The following is a 15,353-nucleotide window of genomic DNA, read 5'->3' as shown; positions in this document are numbered from 1 at the left end:
CCATCACTATAGGGAAAAACTGGAGAGAAAAAACTGTCAGTTCACGACACATAAAGGCACAAATCTTCTACCGCTAAATCCCAGATAAATACAGGGTGCAGTGACATTTCCTGATTGCACTTTGTCATTTCTGAGCATCTGCTGAACTTATCCAGCCTCCTGCTGAGTCATAGGCTGACAAATATTCAGCAAAATAAATGAGCAAAACTGATTTTTTTCTGGTACCAAGGGTACTGTAAATAAAAAGGAATCACGCCGCTGAGGGGGGGGGGTCTAGTTTCAGAGCACAAGTTCTGGCGAGTTCAGTGGACGAGAACGGACAACAACAAGTATGTGTGGCTCTTCATCCTGTTATGCAAGCATGTCATCAGATTGACATGGGCTAAAGTGAGAGGGATCTGCAGGGCTCGATGGTGGCATCTCTTGGAAAAATATGTCATTATCTTTTAATCGAGAGTGAAATGGATTTGGATGTGTCGAGCAGGAAAGTGCAACAGTAGAAGCTGAAACTTGTTAGTCATAACCCTGTTGAGAAGCTCGGGCAACATTTGATGCCTGACGTGGAGCAGCTGTTCTGGACACATCTCCGCATTTTCATGCATATCACAAAACGCTAGTATCACCCGGTGTGCATATTCTGCAGTGCGTGGCATGATGTGAAAGGCTAAATGGATTAATGGCCAGGGGAAAGATTCCTGGTGTGTGCAAAGTTTGCATTCAGATTGTTTCCATTTCACTTCTTTTTGCCATTGTGTACAGAGAGAGAAAAAAAGAAGTGTTTTGAAGGATTTGCATCCATTGAGCTGTTTTTGTCAGTGTTTTTTATTTAAGATCTGAAAAGGACAAATGTAATGCCTCCGCATGCATGGAATGTTCGCTCAGTCAAAGACTTCCTAGAGCTTCTCCCCCTGCTCCTCACACAAAGCTGAATGGTGTCACCCATCAAGATTTTTGTGTCAAAAGTGACAGTCTTTGCCCGTGTCATTCACTGCTCAACACGCACAGACTAGCCGATTCTCTTGGAAGCTCATGCTGCTCAGTGGTTTAGATATTTTGTATGCCATACGTACCACGACTCCGAGAAACTTTTTTTAAAACCTTACTCTTTCACCGGTTGCTGTCATCACTCTTGCCGTATGTAATTGCTTTATGGCTGTCTCTAAGAAACTGACAGTGCTTTCAGGGTGAGCCAGTGAAAAATAGCTCTGTTATGGTCCTATAGATACCAGCTAAGTGCTGTTGCTTCTCCACCTTTTGCTCTTTAGTCCTAGAGATTGAGTGAGTCTTATGTACCCCCTCTGTGCTAGGCAGTGCCTGGGTTCTCACAAACTCCCCCAGGAAGCTATCATTTGGAGGTGGGGGGTGGGGTTTAGCTCAGCCGGTTGGCATGCAGTGCCTGAGCTCAGAAGTCCACTGGCTCAAATCTACTGGTCAGCAACGTGATTTTGCTGTTGCGTCCCTTGAGCAAGGCCCTTAACCCCCAATTGCTCCAGGGACTGGTTGACCAAACTTTCTCACACTGGATAAACAATAAATAATTCAAATGTAATGTATTTCCACACTCTCAGCAACTTCATTCTTCTGTGTTTACGAGAGCGACCCTGCTTACATCTTTCCCTCCCCATTCATATGCCATTTATAATATCGGGCCTTCTGCTGACCTCCAGAGGGACATTGTTCTGCCTTGTCACCTCGAATGACTAAATTCAGGATTGAGGACATTTTTGACATAGTTTTCTATAGACGTTGCCATAAAAGCCACGTCCGATGAAAAGCAAGGTCTGTTGGGAGGCAGGCTGCCCACGTCTTTGCTGGTAAGTGGGCTTGGAAACCTTGGAGGAGTTTCAGAAATCTGAATTGCCTTGTAATCCTGTCCTAATTCAAGGTTATGAACTATGCATGTGACATGCTGCCGGCCTTTTCGTCACCGAGCAGCAATGGCACAGGCCATGGATGCCGGGCTCAGACTTGAGATCCCAAGTTCTGGCAGAAGTGGGGGGCCAGCTGCTGCGGAGGGTCCTTTCTCATAGTTTGTCTGCATTTTTGCTCCGAGATGGAATGGGAGACGTGAAGCCATTTGGGCAGTTCTCAGGAGGGCCTGAGAGTGGGGTATGAATCAAACTGGGAGCCAGGGAGTTCCATGCCTTTCTCGCACAGGCCACACTACCGCACATCTGCTCAACTTAATTTGAGAGCCAGTGTTTTTGGACAAGGACGAGTCAACATCCTCCGATTGTCCGTCCTTTGGGATCTGACTCAGATCCATGAATCCAACAGTTCCTTCCCGGCCAGTCTGCCCCTCCGGCTCATCGATTGTCCACGGACTGACTAGGAGTCAAGAGATTTCTATTGCTGTAAACAACAGCTGGGAAAACCTGTGTTAAGCATCCATGAGCCATTTTCTGTTTTGTGGCAGAGGAATACATAGCCATCGTTTCAAATATCTGTCTGACAACTGGACAAACAATGTGGAAAAAATTATCCCCGGGGAATAATTCTGGCTTGTTCCTCTCCCTGTTTTCATGCACTACCTTTACGTACCATTCTGACCCCACCCCTTGGTGGTCTGGAGAACAGGGACTTTCGGAGCTGGAACAAGTCTGTGTCTCGCTTTATAGATGCGTGAAACTTGAGGATGGCTGGGGGAAGGGCATCATGTTTATATGCTGTGCTGTGACTGATTTATTTTATTTTTATTTAGGTAAGCCATAAATCTGTCAAGGGGAGCAGTATGCAAAAAAGGCACTGGAATGAAGCGTGATATAATTGGCTTTTCTTTTCTTTCATATATAGAGGGAAATTTGATGTCAATTAATGTTAATTTTGCTACTCATTAGATGGCAGGCCCTATCCTTTTCCAGTTTATATTTTTCTGTTGTATCTTGACGTTTTCAGTTAATTTTGATGAGTTTTTGAGCAAAAAATGGTAACACAGTATGACCACATTGGCAAATAAAAGTAAAAATATAGCTATTTATCCCAGTTTATTCATTGTCTGTAAATATATTTCATTTGGTGATGAATAATAACAGGTAGAAAGGTCACTAGACAGAAATCTTTCCCAAAAGTCCTTCTTCCATGGCTGTTTTCCTCCCAGTTTGTCCTGGGATGGGCTTTTGCCTCCCTGTCTGGAGGACACTAGTCCGAGGGAGGGGAGAATGGGAGATGATCACAGTAACGGTTGGCTGGTCGTCTCCAACCAAAAGAATTTTGCCAATCGGCGCTTTCCTTTTGAAATAGCCCTGCGATTATTGTTACAGGGTACTCAGTCAGGGGAGAAAGGATTTGGGGGAGAGATCAAGTTATTTAATAGCTGGGAGCTTTTAAATGGGGAACTCTACTATGATGGAATCAGGTGGAAATAGAAACTGGTGTCTCGTGTCGACTAGAAATGCCAACAGTGGCAACATCCCAAGGTTGTATACAAGGGTCGGGGCCGCAGAGAGATGGGTTAGGTGACTAACAGTCATAACAGTCACATTCTATATCTGTGATGTCACACGGCGTGCGGGCGACAGGTGGGGCCCAGTCCGGTGGCAGTTAGTTTGAAGTGCATCCCTGCCTTATCCGTGATGTATGAAAGCACGACCCCGCAAAACATGAAGAACCGACAGTGACGTGATCTTTCCGAGGTCCTGGGCACGCTCGACTGCGGGCCGCCTTTGCGAAAACACGCGTCGAAAACACGCGTCGCAGTACGCTGAACCCGGAGGAGGCGCCGGTGGTGCTCGAGGCGTGCTGGAACAGATCTGTATCTCTCAAACGTCCCGCTGTCAGCTTAAAATAAAACAGCCATTGTGGGCTACGGCAATAACTGGCAGCTTGTATGAGCCCCAATAAAGCAGAGTGAGTGCACATTAAATCACTCCCGAATTGAGACTGAGAGAGAGAGAGAGATGGACAGATAGAGATAGAGATATATAGATATAGAGATAGGTATTTTAAATGGAATGATTAACATTCATTATTAAAAGTTCAAGAAAAATTCTTTCCAGAACACTTGAATTGAATGAGATTAAATGTGTAAAATGGTCCACTCTCAATGTTATAGATTTTTTCTGATTCTTTCCAGTTTCACTTACTGGTGACCATTTTTCAGTTTCACATTTGGAGAGAATGAGAGTGCAAACAAAGCTAACTCATGTACCTCTTCCTTTGTGTTTTGCTGCGTCTAGGTGGCTCAGAGCTCCAAGGTATGGAGCGAGGTGGCATTTCCAGAGGACATGGAGGCCGAACGGGGGGGAAGGCAGTTTAAGAGGTTCTTGGCAGAATCTGATGACGAGGACTTTGCCATGGATGAAGCTTCAGGAGGTGAGGGGGTTACTGTGAAGTAGCTCCATTAGGGCTATGCATAATTATGTTATAAGGGGCAACATTGTTTTAGGTTATGGGTTTGAGACATTTTGGCGGCTCTTTGGTGGTTGTTGTTTGGAGAAACTTGGTCAGAAGTTCTGTGCATTGTTTTCAGAAAGACCCAGTGGAGAAGAGGACGGAAGCACCCCAGGGTCCAATATTGACATCCAAGGAGCTACAGGTAAGAGCATCAGACTATGACTATCTCAACACCTTCTCAGATCTTCTCGAAGCTTTTTCAGCATGAAATTCTGCCTTAGCCCCAACACTGTTTGCCACGAATCCTATCCACGATTTCTCCAACTTCTTGAGTAATTGCCCAATTTCTAAAGCCCCTTGCAATGTTTTGAGAACTACGCTTCTCATCCTATGTTATATGCGGTCATATCTGTTACCAGCCGTTCATACTCTCTCTATATCGTTTTTGAGAAAAGCTGTTTTATGAGGTCATAGATTTTGGCTGGTGACATTTGTAGCTGTATGATTAGTTTTGCGAGGTCCCTCTGAGTGGTTTTATGCTCCCAGATGTTCAATGGCTGCGTTTTAGGGGGGAGTTCAGCATCCAGGCTGAGCCTTGCCACCCACCAAGGCATTTCTGAGCCCTCTTTTCACGGCGATGAGACCGATCGTGATAGAAGACCTTGGATTTCTGTCAGACATGTAAACAGTCCTCTGGCTGCCGTTCATCCGATTAAAGGCGAAGGGGAAACCAAATACTGTAGATGAAAGAGTGGGCAAGCACTGAAGACAGCGGTAGACGGCTTCCACTCCCCCTCACACACGCACCGCCACCCACACCTCCCGCCCGGTCCCATCCTTTGTTTTATCCTCTCATTCTTTTGAGGCCACAGACCACAAAACGTGCACAACAAAGGAATGCTCTCGGGTTGTTTTCACCAAGGGTGGGGGGGGAGAAGAGTGCGGATAGCACATAGTGGATAATACCCAGTGTGCTTTCGCCAGCAGATGTAAAACAAAGCAGCTATGGTGTAATCTCTGGATCTGGCTGTGTGACGGCCAGGGGTGTGACCGGCAAGGAGGAGCCGCAGCCGCAGCCTAGCATGTCACAGAGTGTTCCTCCTTACATATTTTTCCAGCTTTTAACTGTCAGTGTGGAATCTTTCTTACGGCCATTTACAGCCACCCTCGGACCTTTGGTAGGTGCAGCAGCTGTTTATATCACTGAACTTTAAATCATCACAAGGTGGGCCTGTCCGCTGTGATCTCTGACATCCGTCACTTTCCTGCGCTTGACTTCAATCCCACGCTGATGTTGCATTGTGCTGTTTCTTTTAGTTTTGTTGTTTTGTCTGAAATGTGATTTTTATTTACGCATAAAATATATGGGTCTCCACACATTAGTAAACCTAGGGAGCAGTGTATTGAGGGATGACTGCCTCTCGTCCATCCCGTGTGTGTTTTGGCATCTACCACAGCACAGTGTGCCAGCCCAGGCCATTAGATCATGACCGAATACTGTAAATGTCTTGGGCGGAACTGATCACAGTGACGTCAGCTCTGAAGCTAAGTGAGCTGTATCTACTTCTGGCTCTAAAATTACACAGCCATGAAACCTGCCCTTACTGCCTGAGGCCCTTGGGCCCCTCTTGGTTCTTGACTGGAGGTTCGGCAGTGTGGGGTAGCTAGATCTACCTTACACAGGCATTGTCGGCCTGATTGTCAGGCATTGATTCTTTACTTGGCCTTTACCAATGACTGTCTCTGCATAATGCCAGACCGCATTCACTGGTTAAGTGAATTATGAAACATTTCACACATCTGGAACCAGGGTTTGAGTCTCCGCCCCCCCAGCTCTATATATGTGGAGTTTGCATGTTCTCACGGTGTCGATGTGAGGTTTCTTCTCAGTTCTCCAGTTTCACTCCTACAGCCCGAAAATATGCTGATGTTAACTATAGTTGCCAGATTGCATAAACTGTGTGTGTGCCCTCTGATGGGTTGGTGCCTCATCCTGGGTTATCTCCTGCCTTGTGCCCATAGTTTCTAGGATAGAATGCAGACCTACACAACTCTACATAGGATAAGCGGGCATAGAAAATGGATACATGTATGAAATACATGCAAATGTAACTGTGTATATATGAGCCTTTCAACACAGAAAGGAACAAACATAAGATCTTTTTCTCTGTTAGCTTTTGTTTGTTGTTTGCTCTGCTGGCTTGAGGAGGCTGGGCTCCCCCTTTCAGTCTGACTTCTCCTAAGGTTTCTTCCCTGCCTCTGTCACTTCTGGCTTGCTAACTGGGGGCTTAGGGTAGAGATAATTGTAAAGCGCTTTGAGACAATGCAATGTTGTGAAAATGCACTATACAAATAAAATTGAATTGATATTGAATTGGATTGAAGATGCTTTCATAAAAATGTGCTATTTTCCCTCCGCATCCCCAATTCTGGTTCTGAAATTCCATGCCAAAGCCTGCTGTGACGTTTGTGTTGTTAACATTTGCAAAAACAGGCTGATTCAATCTGCTTTGAATTGCTGCCCCCCTTTTTGAACTACATGAAACCATTTTGTGTTGCTTATCTTCAAAGTACGTAATCCATTTCATCCTCTAACAACTCACACTTTGCGTAATTAATTTTAATGAAAGGGCTTGTTTTGTGTGTACAAAAAAAGCTGCACATGAAATTAGTTTTGTCTATGAAAGGGTATATCTCCTGTGAAATATGAACTTGAGATGCTGCTGTGACATGGTCAGGTCGGTCTCTTCAGACCTTTCCATCAGGTGCTTTCGAATGAGTTGTTGTGTCCCCAATACTTGGCAACGATCTGTAACTAGGAGAAACTCACAAAGGTGGAAAATTCAGGTTCAGAAAGTACAAATCCAGATCAAGATTTTGTTTCAACGAACCAGCTGAGTATACAGAGTCACATTCACAGAGTACTGAACTGGTTGGTTGAAAGAAGATCTTGATCTGTATTTGTACTTTCTGAACCTGAACTGTCCACCTCTGGAAACTCGCGTGCATATGCGTAATCACACATTGTAAGTTTGGACCTGAAGAGGGTATTATCTGTGCACGGTGACGTTTATAAATCGTAAGTGGGAAATCCGGATTCCCAAGCGAAAAACGCATGGGACACATTTGTCGCTATGCCTCGGTAATCTCTGCAAGCAGATTTTCCCTTCCTCTAACATTTCCAGGATGGGCGTGTGTGGCGGTGGCATCCCTAGCATGATATATGTATATATAAACCCCCGGCTGCTGTTATTTGCCATTTATCGACCCATACATAAGTACTGAGGAATCACATTGCGAAAGGCTTGGGGGAAAACAATCCACGGGAAATAAGACCATCCTTGTAACCATTAAGATGTATGCGGAAGGAGCAGCTGTGCATTTTTCCCAAGTTAGCGTAATTGTCTGCTATAAGCCTCGTTGAGATCAGCATGACATGGATTGGGTCCACCACCCCTCCCCCCCACCCCCCCGAGGCGTGACAGGATGGGCCCTTCAGATGTGCTGTGGAGTTCAGTTCCCAGTTTGTCTCACCCAACTCTGCTCTTCACACACATCCCCCCACAATCAACCACTTGGAGAAGGTTATGTTTTCATGTCCCTATTTTCTAAGACTGGGCGTCTGGGAGCTGCCCCAGGACTAATTTTAGAAGGGGGGCTTGAGAAATGTTCTTGTTGAAATTTTCTATGAAGTGAATCATAAAAGAGGGGAAGTGGAGCTGGGGGCGGTGCTTAGATATACTTCTCACCTGTCTTTTGTTGCAGGCAATCTTCCGTATTAAAATTAGTGGTTAGCCTGCACATTATCACTTCACTGGAGATGATGCAAACTATAGAGACACTTTTCATCCAGTTAATGTTTTTAATATGTTCATTTAAAAACATAAAAGTGAATCCATTGCTGATATTTAGGCTGATATTTATGCTTCTAGTGAATTTGTCAGAAATTTACTTGAAGATAAAACATGATTCCTTTGTGTGAGATTTTTACACAGAGCCTCTTTTTTTAGCCATAAAGTTGGAAACTCCAGACTTGGTTACTGTCGTAGTCTTGTGTGTTACCCCAGATATGTGTCTCGGAAAGACCAGACAGCATGCAAGTCTTGCATTGTTTTCTCCTGCAAGGGCAATAATGATGTTTAGTCTTACAGGAAGTTTGTTTTTGCATTAGCTCAGATAGTGTTGGAAGTTGTCACAGACTAACACTCGTCTGTGTCCAGCGGCATCTTTAAATCCATAGCAGCTTAGAAGGTACAAAAGATGGACACATTGTGCACAGTAAATATAGTTAAAGCAAGTTTAAAAAGTACATAATACTAAATTGATTAACTTATATATGAAATTATTTGTCTATTTATAAAATAATGATTACTGTTATTAATGTCCTCCTTCTCCTATTATTATTATTATTATTATTATTATTCCAGATAGTTGTTGTGACTCCAAACAACAAACATCAGGGGGTTGGATAAATGGAGAGGTTTTTAGGTAAACAGTGTAAACAGTGCTACAAAAATTGTCAGATTGTGGGCTTGGGGGGCCTAATGCCAGGCCACCCAGCCTCAGACCCCCCCCCCCCAATTCAAGCCAGCCAGATGGAAGGTTGTGTGTGTCACAGTAGAGCTAGGCTTCTGGATAATTATATCACAGGAAGTGACATACAGTGGCAGCTGTGGATTCTTTCAGCGACCTCCTTATGGTTGTGAAAATCCCTCCTTTGAGGAGGCGACGGATGCACCAGCTCTGGTGCCGAGGCTGGAAGTCAGGGAGAGGCGGGACGGGAAAAGAGTGAAGGTTTACGCTGACGTCAGGCTGAACGGGAGCCCGGCTGCTGGAGGAAAGCTGGCTGGTGAATAAAATACATGGTGACCACAACCACTTGTGGGTTCCCTCCATTTCCCTGCTCCACTTCCCAAAAGATACAAACACCTGATGCACATGACTGAATGCTGTATAAATGGGTTGTAAGTGTCATGTTAAAAGCAGAAGGACATTTAGAGATGCTCTGAGGTGTCACTGAACTGTCAAGGTTTCTCCATTCGGGCCAAGGTACATGCGTCCACTTATTCGATGTACGGATGGTACACATTTAATCAGAATTAACAAATGAAGTATTTAATCCAATGAACCAGTTCCCGTAGTTACTTAGGTCTGTAGCTGCTTAGTAGTACTGGCAGGGGGGCTGTGTGTGTGTGTGGGGGGGGGGGAGCTAGGACAATTCCAAGGGCCCCTGAGTGACAGGAGCCCTAAACAATTTGGAATGTAATTTGATTAGCCTGGGTTAGTGGCCTAAAACCTCTAATGCCACCCCAGGGCTAATGGTGACCATTTGCTGTGGAATTGATCTTTGGATTTGTGCACTGTAGATGGGATTCTTCTATTACCTTGCAGGTTGTAGTTGGACTGTATGCCTTGCATGTGACAAAGAAAACCCTTGAATCCTTGAATTTATTGGTTTGCCTCAGGCAAAGTGTTCTTGTGTTTCCACTCCTGCATCCATTCTGCTGTTGACCAGCGCTGCCTCTGGCTGTCTGCGTAAAACGGAAAGTTTTTCCATCGCATTTCTTGTCAGCCCTTGTGTTCATCCTCCTTCATTGTATTCACCAAGTGCTCTTCGTGTTTGGAGTTCATTTATATACGCGGAGAGCTTTCTGTTTTGTATAAGGACGTCTCTTCTTCCTAACACATTGTCCCTCCTCTATCAGCTCGTTTTAGCAGCGCTTAAGTGTGTCAGTAAAACAATGGGCTTATTGTTATGTCGGATCTTGAATTTCAATTCGTCCTACTCAGTGATTCAGACTATGAGCTGTAATGTTGCTATACGTCCCTGCTAAACGCAAGCGGCGTGACCATTTCCATCATTCCTTTCTGTTCTTCTCTTGTCTAGCTAAACCTTGCTGTACTGTAATGGTTTCTGTCACCATTGTTTTCTGCCATGTGTTGTCACGTCCCTGCATTGTTCATAAGTAGCCCAGCGACTGTCACTGCAGTTTTACTGCAGTCATTGTGTGGATCTGGATTCTTTGACATGATGAAAAACAGACTAAATCGAGCCTGATTTCGTTTCGCTTCACCAGTTTTGTTTGACACGACAGTGAAAAGGGGAGAGAGACATTGAGACGTTTTCTTAACTTCCGAAGTGTTTGTACGGAGCTGTACACCTGTTTGACATGAGGGTGAGTAAAACAGAGTCATATGTGCAGAATATGATTTAGGGAAAACACAGTGCAAGTAATACAGGTAGCGTATCTATAGAGATATATGACAAAAATGAAGAGATTAAGTAAGGACTGATCAATCGTGTTTATTTTATTAGTTTAAGGATAGGCGGTTTAGATCGATTTATGTCTTTTAATTGCCCTTAGTGTGTCACTGTGTGTGTGTTTTGTGGTAAACTGGTTTTATGTGTCCTACGCTATTCAAAGACATGCAGTGTGCAATGGGATATTTGTTTTGTTTAAGTGGATGTGCCATGTGATGGCCTGGCATCCTGTCCAGGCTGTACTCCAGCCTCGTGCCCTGTGATGGCCTGGCATCCTGTCCAGGGTGTACCCCTGCCTCGTGCCCTGTGATGGCCTGGCATCCCGTCCAGGGTGTACCCAGCCTCGTGCCCTGTGATGGACTGGCATCCCATCCAGGGTGTACCCCTGCCTCGTGCCCTTTGATGGCCTGGCATCCTGTCCAGGTTGTACCCCTGCCTCGTGCCCCGTGATGGACTGGCATCCCGTCCAGGGTGTACCCAGCCTCGTGCCCTGTGATGGCCTGGCATCCTGTCCAGGCTGTACCCCTGCCTTGTGCCCTGTGATGGACGGGCATCCTGTCCAGGCTGTACCCCTGCCTTGTGCCCTGTGATGGACGGGCATCCTGTCCAGGCTGTACCCCTGCCTCGTGCCCTGTGATGGCCTGGCATCCTGTCCAGGGTGTACCCCTGCCTCGTGCCCTGTGATGGACTGGCATCCCGTCCAGGGTGTACCCCTGCCTCGTGCCCTGTGATGGACTGGCATCCCGTCCAGGGTGTACCCAGCCTCATGCCCTGTGATGGCCTGGCATCCTGTCCAGGCTGTACCCCAGCCTCGTGCCCTGTGATGGCCTGGCATCCTGTCCAGGCTGTACCCCTGCCTCGTGCCCTGTGATGGCCTGGCATCCTGTCCAGGGTGTACCCCTGCCTCGTGCCCTGTGATGGACTGGCATCCCGTCCAGGGTGTACCCAGCCTCGTGCCCTGTGATGGCCTGGCATCCTGTCCAGGCTGTACCCCTGCCTTGTGCCCTGTGATGGCCTGGCATCCTGTCCAGGCTGTACCCCTGCCTCATGCCCTGTGATGGCCTGGCATCCTGTCCAGGCTGTACCCCAGCCTCGTGCCCTGTGATGGACGGGCATCCTGTCCAGGCTGTACCCCTGCCTCGTGCCCTGTGATGGCGTGGCATCCTGTCCAGGCTGTACCCCTGCCTCGTGCCCTGTGATGGCGTGGCATCCTGTCCAGGCTGTACCCCTGCCTCGTGCCCTGTGATGGCCTGGCATCCTGTCCAGGCTGTACCCCTGCCTCATGCCCTGTGATGGCCTGGCATCCTGTCCAGGCTGTACCCCTGCCTCATGCCCTGTGATGGCCTGGCATCCTGTCCAGGCTGTACCCCTGCCTCATGCCCTGTGATGGCCTGGCATCCTGTCCAGGCTGTACCCCTGCCTCATGCCCTGTGATGGCCTGGCATCCTATCCAGGCTGTACCCCTGCCTCATGCCCTGTGATGGCCTGGCATCCTGTCCAGGGTGTACCCCTGCCTCGTGCCCTTTGATGGCCTGGCATAATGATAAATCCTTTATTTGCCATTTGCACAAGTACATTGGAATGCTTCTTTTCACCTCCCCCATCTTGGTCTCCATAGCTTGAGGGTCACAACACAGGCTGAGTCAATGTTCAGTGCCCCTGGAGATGGAGGGGAAGGACCTTGGGCTCAAACCGGCAATTTTCTGATGACGGATACAGAGACTTAGCCCACTGTCCCACTCACCGATAGAGGAAGATATGAATTCAGTTATCTCTTCTTTTAAGATGAACACAAGAGGATTAAGTGCACAGAACATTTTCCTGTTTCGATCTTTAAAGTCCATTAAACACTTTGCTTTTGTGAATCAGCAAATGCCACTGCAGGACAGAAAGGAATATTTTAGTTTAGCTTCCCCCTGTTTCCTTTAATCTTACGAGAAGATGCGTGCTTTGAAGTCACCAGGGGCTCATTAACACTAATTAGTTTGGGTCACCAAGATCCGCCTGACGGGAGAAGTCTTCCCTCTTCCTTCTTTGTAAGGCAGTGCAGGAAGTTACGCGTGTCAGAGTGCAGGCAGTAGTTATGCCGCAGTGTATCCCCAGTCCCTTCAGTCTCCTTACCTACAGTATGACACCATTGTTCTTAACACAGACCCAGAAGAAAAGGGTTACAAAGGGACTGTTAGCATTCTCAGTAAAAGTTGTTTAAAATGCATCATAATAGTGGCTTGTGTGGTGAGCGAACACGTATTGTAAACAAGCATCATGTATTGTTTTGTGCGCACAGCTGGGGAACAGCTGGGCCTGGTAGACATGATTACAGAGGTGATGGTGCCCAGGCGCAACCCACAGGAGAACTAGGAGAGATCTGCTTCCACATGATTTGACAGGTTAATTATGTCAGTCAGCCAAGGATTTAATATGACATTTTTTTTAAATGGTCTTTTGCTCTCTATTGTTCCCACACTTCTTTCTTGCTTTGCAAATCTTTACCCAGTTCAGTGATTCTTGAAATAGGATGTGTGTTAAAATAGCTGTCTACTGAACCCAAAATCTGAACGTGCTCAGGGCCACAGACTGAGTAAACTTAATTTCCTGAAGTTGAACTGTATGTCCTGCTACTAACAATAACTGTTTTCCTTAAGCACGCCGCAACTTTACTTCTGTCTCTGGAACGATAACAATCATCTAAACAATCTAAACAAAGATGCTGCACATCTATTTGAGTCACTGGGTCTCTGCTTAAGTGATTTTTCATACAGTGTCTTCTATTGATGGTTTCCTTTCCAGTCAGTTCAGTCTGAAATGGGGAGAGCCTGGTATGTGCCACACTTCAACTTATTAAAAACAGACCCAAAAAAAACAGGAAATACCCCCTTTCCCTAAATGTGCAGCCAACACCGTTTTGGCTTGGAGGGTTATAAATGTAGCCAGTGCAGAGGATATCCTCTCAGAGCCAGTGGGTCAGGAGCTTCTGACCTGTCCTCACCACCGCATAGGCACTTCCTGTGGGGCAAAGGTCTAGACTAGCAACTGGTAATGATACCGCCTCCGTGTGGCCGAGGGTCTTAAGGAAGTGTCACGTGACAGCGGCCCGGTGCCAACCAGGGGTGGGCTTCCCCTGAGGGTCTGGTCCCCCCAAGGTGCCTTGCTTTCTCTGATGAAGCTTTTCCTTACCACAGGCTTACTCTTTGGAGTCCTCAAGTGCGGGTGAAATTCTTTGTGACAACGGTTTTTGTTAAAAGCACTGCAGCGTTTCCAGTGGTAACATCTCTCCATGGCGGCTCACCATGGTAAAAAAAAATTCACTTTACCATTATGGAAGACTGAGTGGGAATGAAATTCGTATGTGAAAGGGGGTCACACACCGGGAGAGACTGACTTCCCACAGCCAGCCTGCTAAGTTCGACAGTTAGACTGTGTGCAGTGCAGTTAGGCTGAGTCACATGCACTGTTAGGCTGTGTGCAGTGCAGTTAGGCCGTCACATACACAGTTAGGCTGTGTGCAGTACACTTAGGCTGCGTCAAATACACAGTTAGGCTGTGTGCAGTTTACATAGGCTGCGTCACATACACAGTTAGGCTATGTGCAGTGCAGTTAGGCTGAGATACAGTTAGGCTATTTGCAGTACAGTTAGGCTGAATCACATACACAGTGAGTCTGTATGCAATGCATTAAGCAGCTGTTACTGTACGTTGTTGAGTAAAGAACTGGAGATAGGGATACTGCTGAGGACTTAATTTAGCAACCAGTAAAAAAGTAGTTATAACTGTCACTGAAAAGTAACTAACCTACATTAATTTATATGATTATTGTTTGCTTATCGGGCGGCACCTTGCCATCACTAAACAACAAGAATAATAAAACAAATGTACTACAATGGTCTGATGTCTGGTCTGCATTTTTTCAGTAGCACCCCTCAATGTCATATTGTCCCCATGCCAAGCTCTTGATCCACAGTATACACTGCATTTTATAAGTCAATTTAATTAGATTTAAGCAGAAATGAGGAAATTAGGATATGTGGATGTATAGCTATTATGCAGTGATGCTACTCCTTATTGCAACAAAATGTACCTTTGGGAATCATCAAATTCAAACAGAATGTTCCTTGCTTATGTTATGAAGAGCAATAGGTTTGTTTTTAACATTGGAGTGAAAGCACTTTAATTTGGTGTTCATCTCACAGTTTTAGTAATATACTATTATCCAAATAGCCTTTTGGGGATCATATTTGTTGTTGGTAGAACATAATGTAGAAGATGAAGAAAGTCGGCCACTTCAGTTTGAACACAGGCCATTGATTATCTTCTGTGTACTTCCAAAACGAAAATGTTCCTTAAAAGTTTGCATCTGACATGATTTGTGTGGCCTTTTCATCTCATATCCCTTTCATTCACTGGCGGTAATACATGCCCCTAATGGTGAACTTGTTTCCAAGCTTCTTCTAATGATACTTTTCTCTTTCTCTTTTTCTTTTCTTCCTGCCTTGGTAATAAAACCTCTCCCTCCTGCTTTGCTCCTAATATTTTCTCCACTTCCCCTTTTATTTTGTTTTACTTCACTATTAAAATTTGTTTTGGCTCCAATCTCCTCACCTTCCCACCCCCCCCCCCCTAACCATAGCACCTCCTTGGGAATCGCCAGCTATCGCTGAGATACACAGCCCTGACCATCAGGAGTACAGTAAGTTGTGTTCTTAGGCGTATGTCACAGCCACAGTCTGTCTCATGCCCTCTCCTTTTATCCTCTATTAAT

At 45.9% G+C, this 15,353-nt stretch overlaps 1 protein-coding gene across 15 annotated transcripts in view; it reads left to right on the top strand.

Annotated features, from left to right (window-relative positions):
• The window catches only part of hspg2 (heparan sulfate proteoglycan 2), a 127,377-nt gene that overhangs the window by 30,389 nt on the left and 81,635 nt on the right, over window positions 1-15,353 (top strand). For 13 of the 15 annotated variants that reach the window (XM_023834979.2, XM_023834974.2, XM_023834975.2 and 10 more), the window contains exons 2-4: window positions 4,176-4,311; window positions 4,469-4,534; window positions 15,222-15,281. In XM_023834979.2, the coding sequence (XP_023690747.2) occupies window positions 4,176-4,311; window positions 4,469-4,534; window positions 15,222-15,281 (262 nt within the window). The remainder of the gene's footprint in view (window positions 1-4,175; window positions 4,312-4,468; window positions 4,535-15,221; window positions 15,282-15,353) is intronic. The other 2 variants (XM_023834980.2, XM_072713596.1) reach the window with 1 other exon arrangement.

The sequence above is a fragment of the Paramormyrops kingsleyae genome, chromosome 6 (assembly GCF_048594095.1).
Source record: "Paramormyrops kingsleyae isolate MSU_618 chromosome 6, PKINGS_0.4, whole genome shotgun sequence".
In the NCBI taxonomy this organism is placed as follows: domain Eukaryota; kingdom Metazoa; phylum Chordata; class Actinopteri; order Osteoglossiformes; family Mormyridae; genus Paramormyrops; species Paramormyrops kingsleyae.
This window is presented reverse-complemented; position numbering and strand designations above follow the sequence as displayed.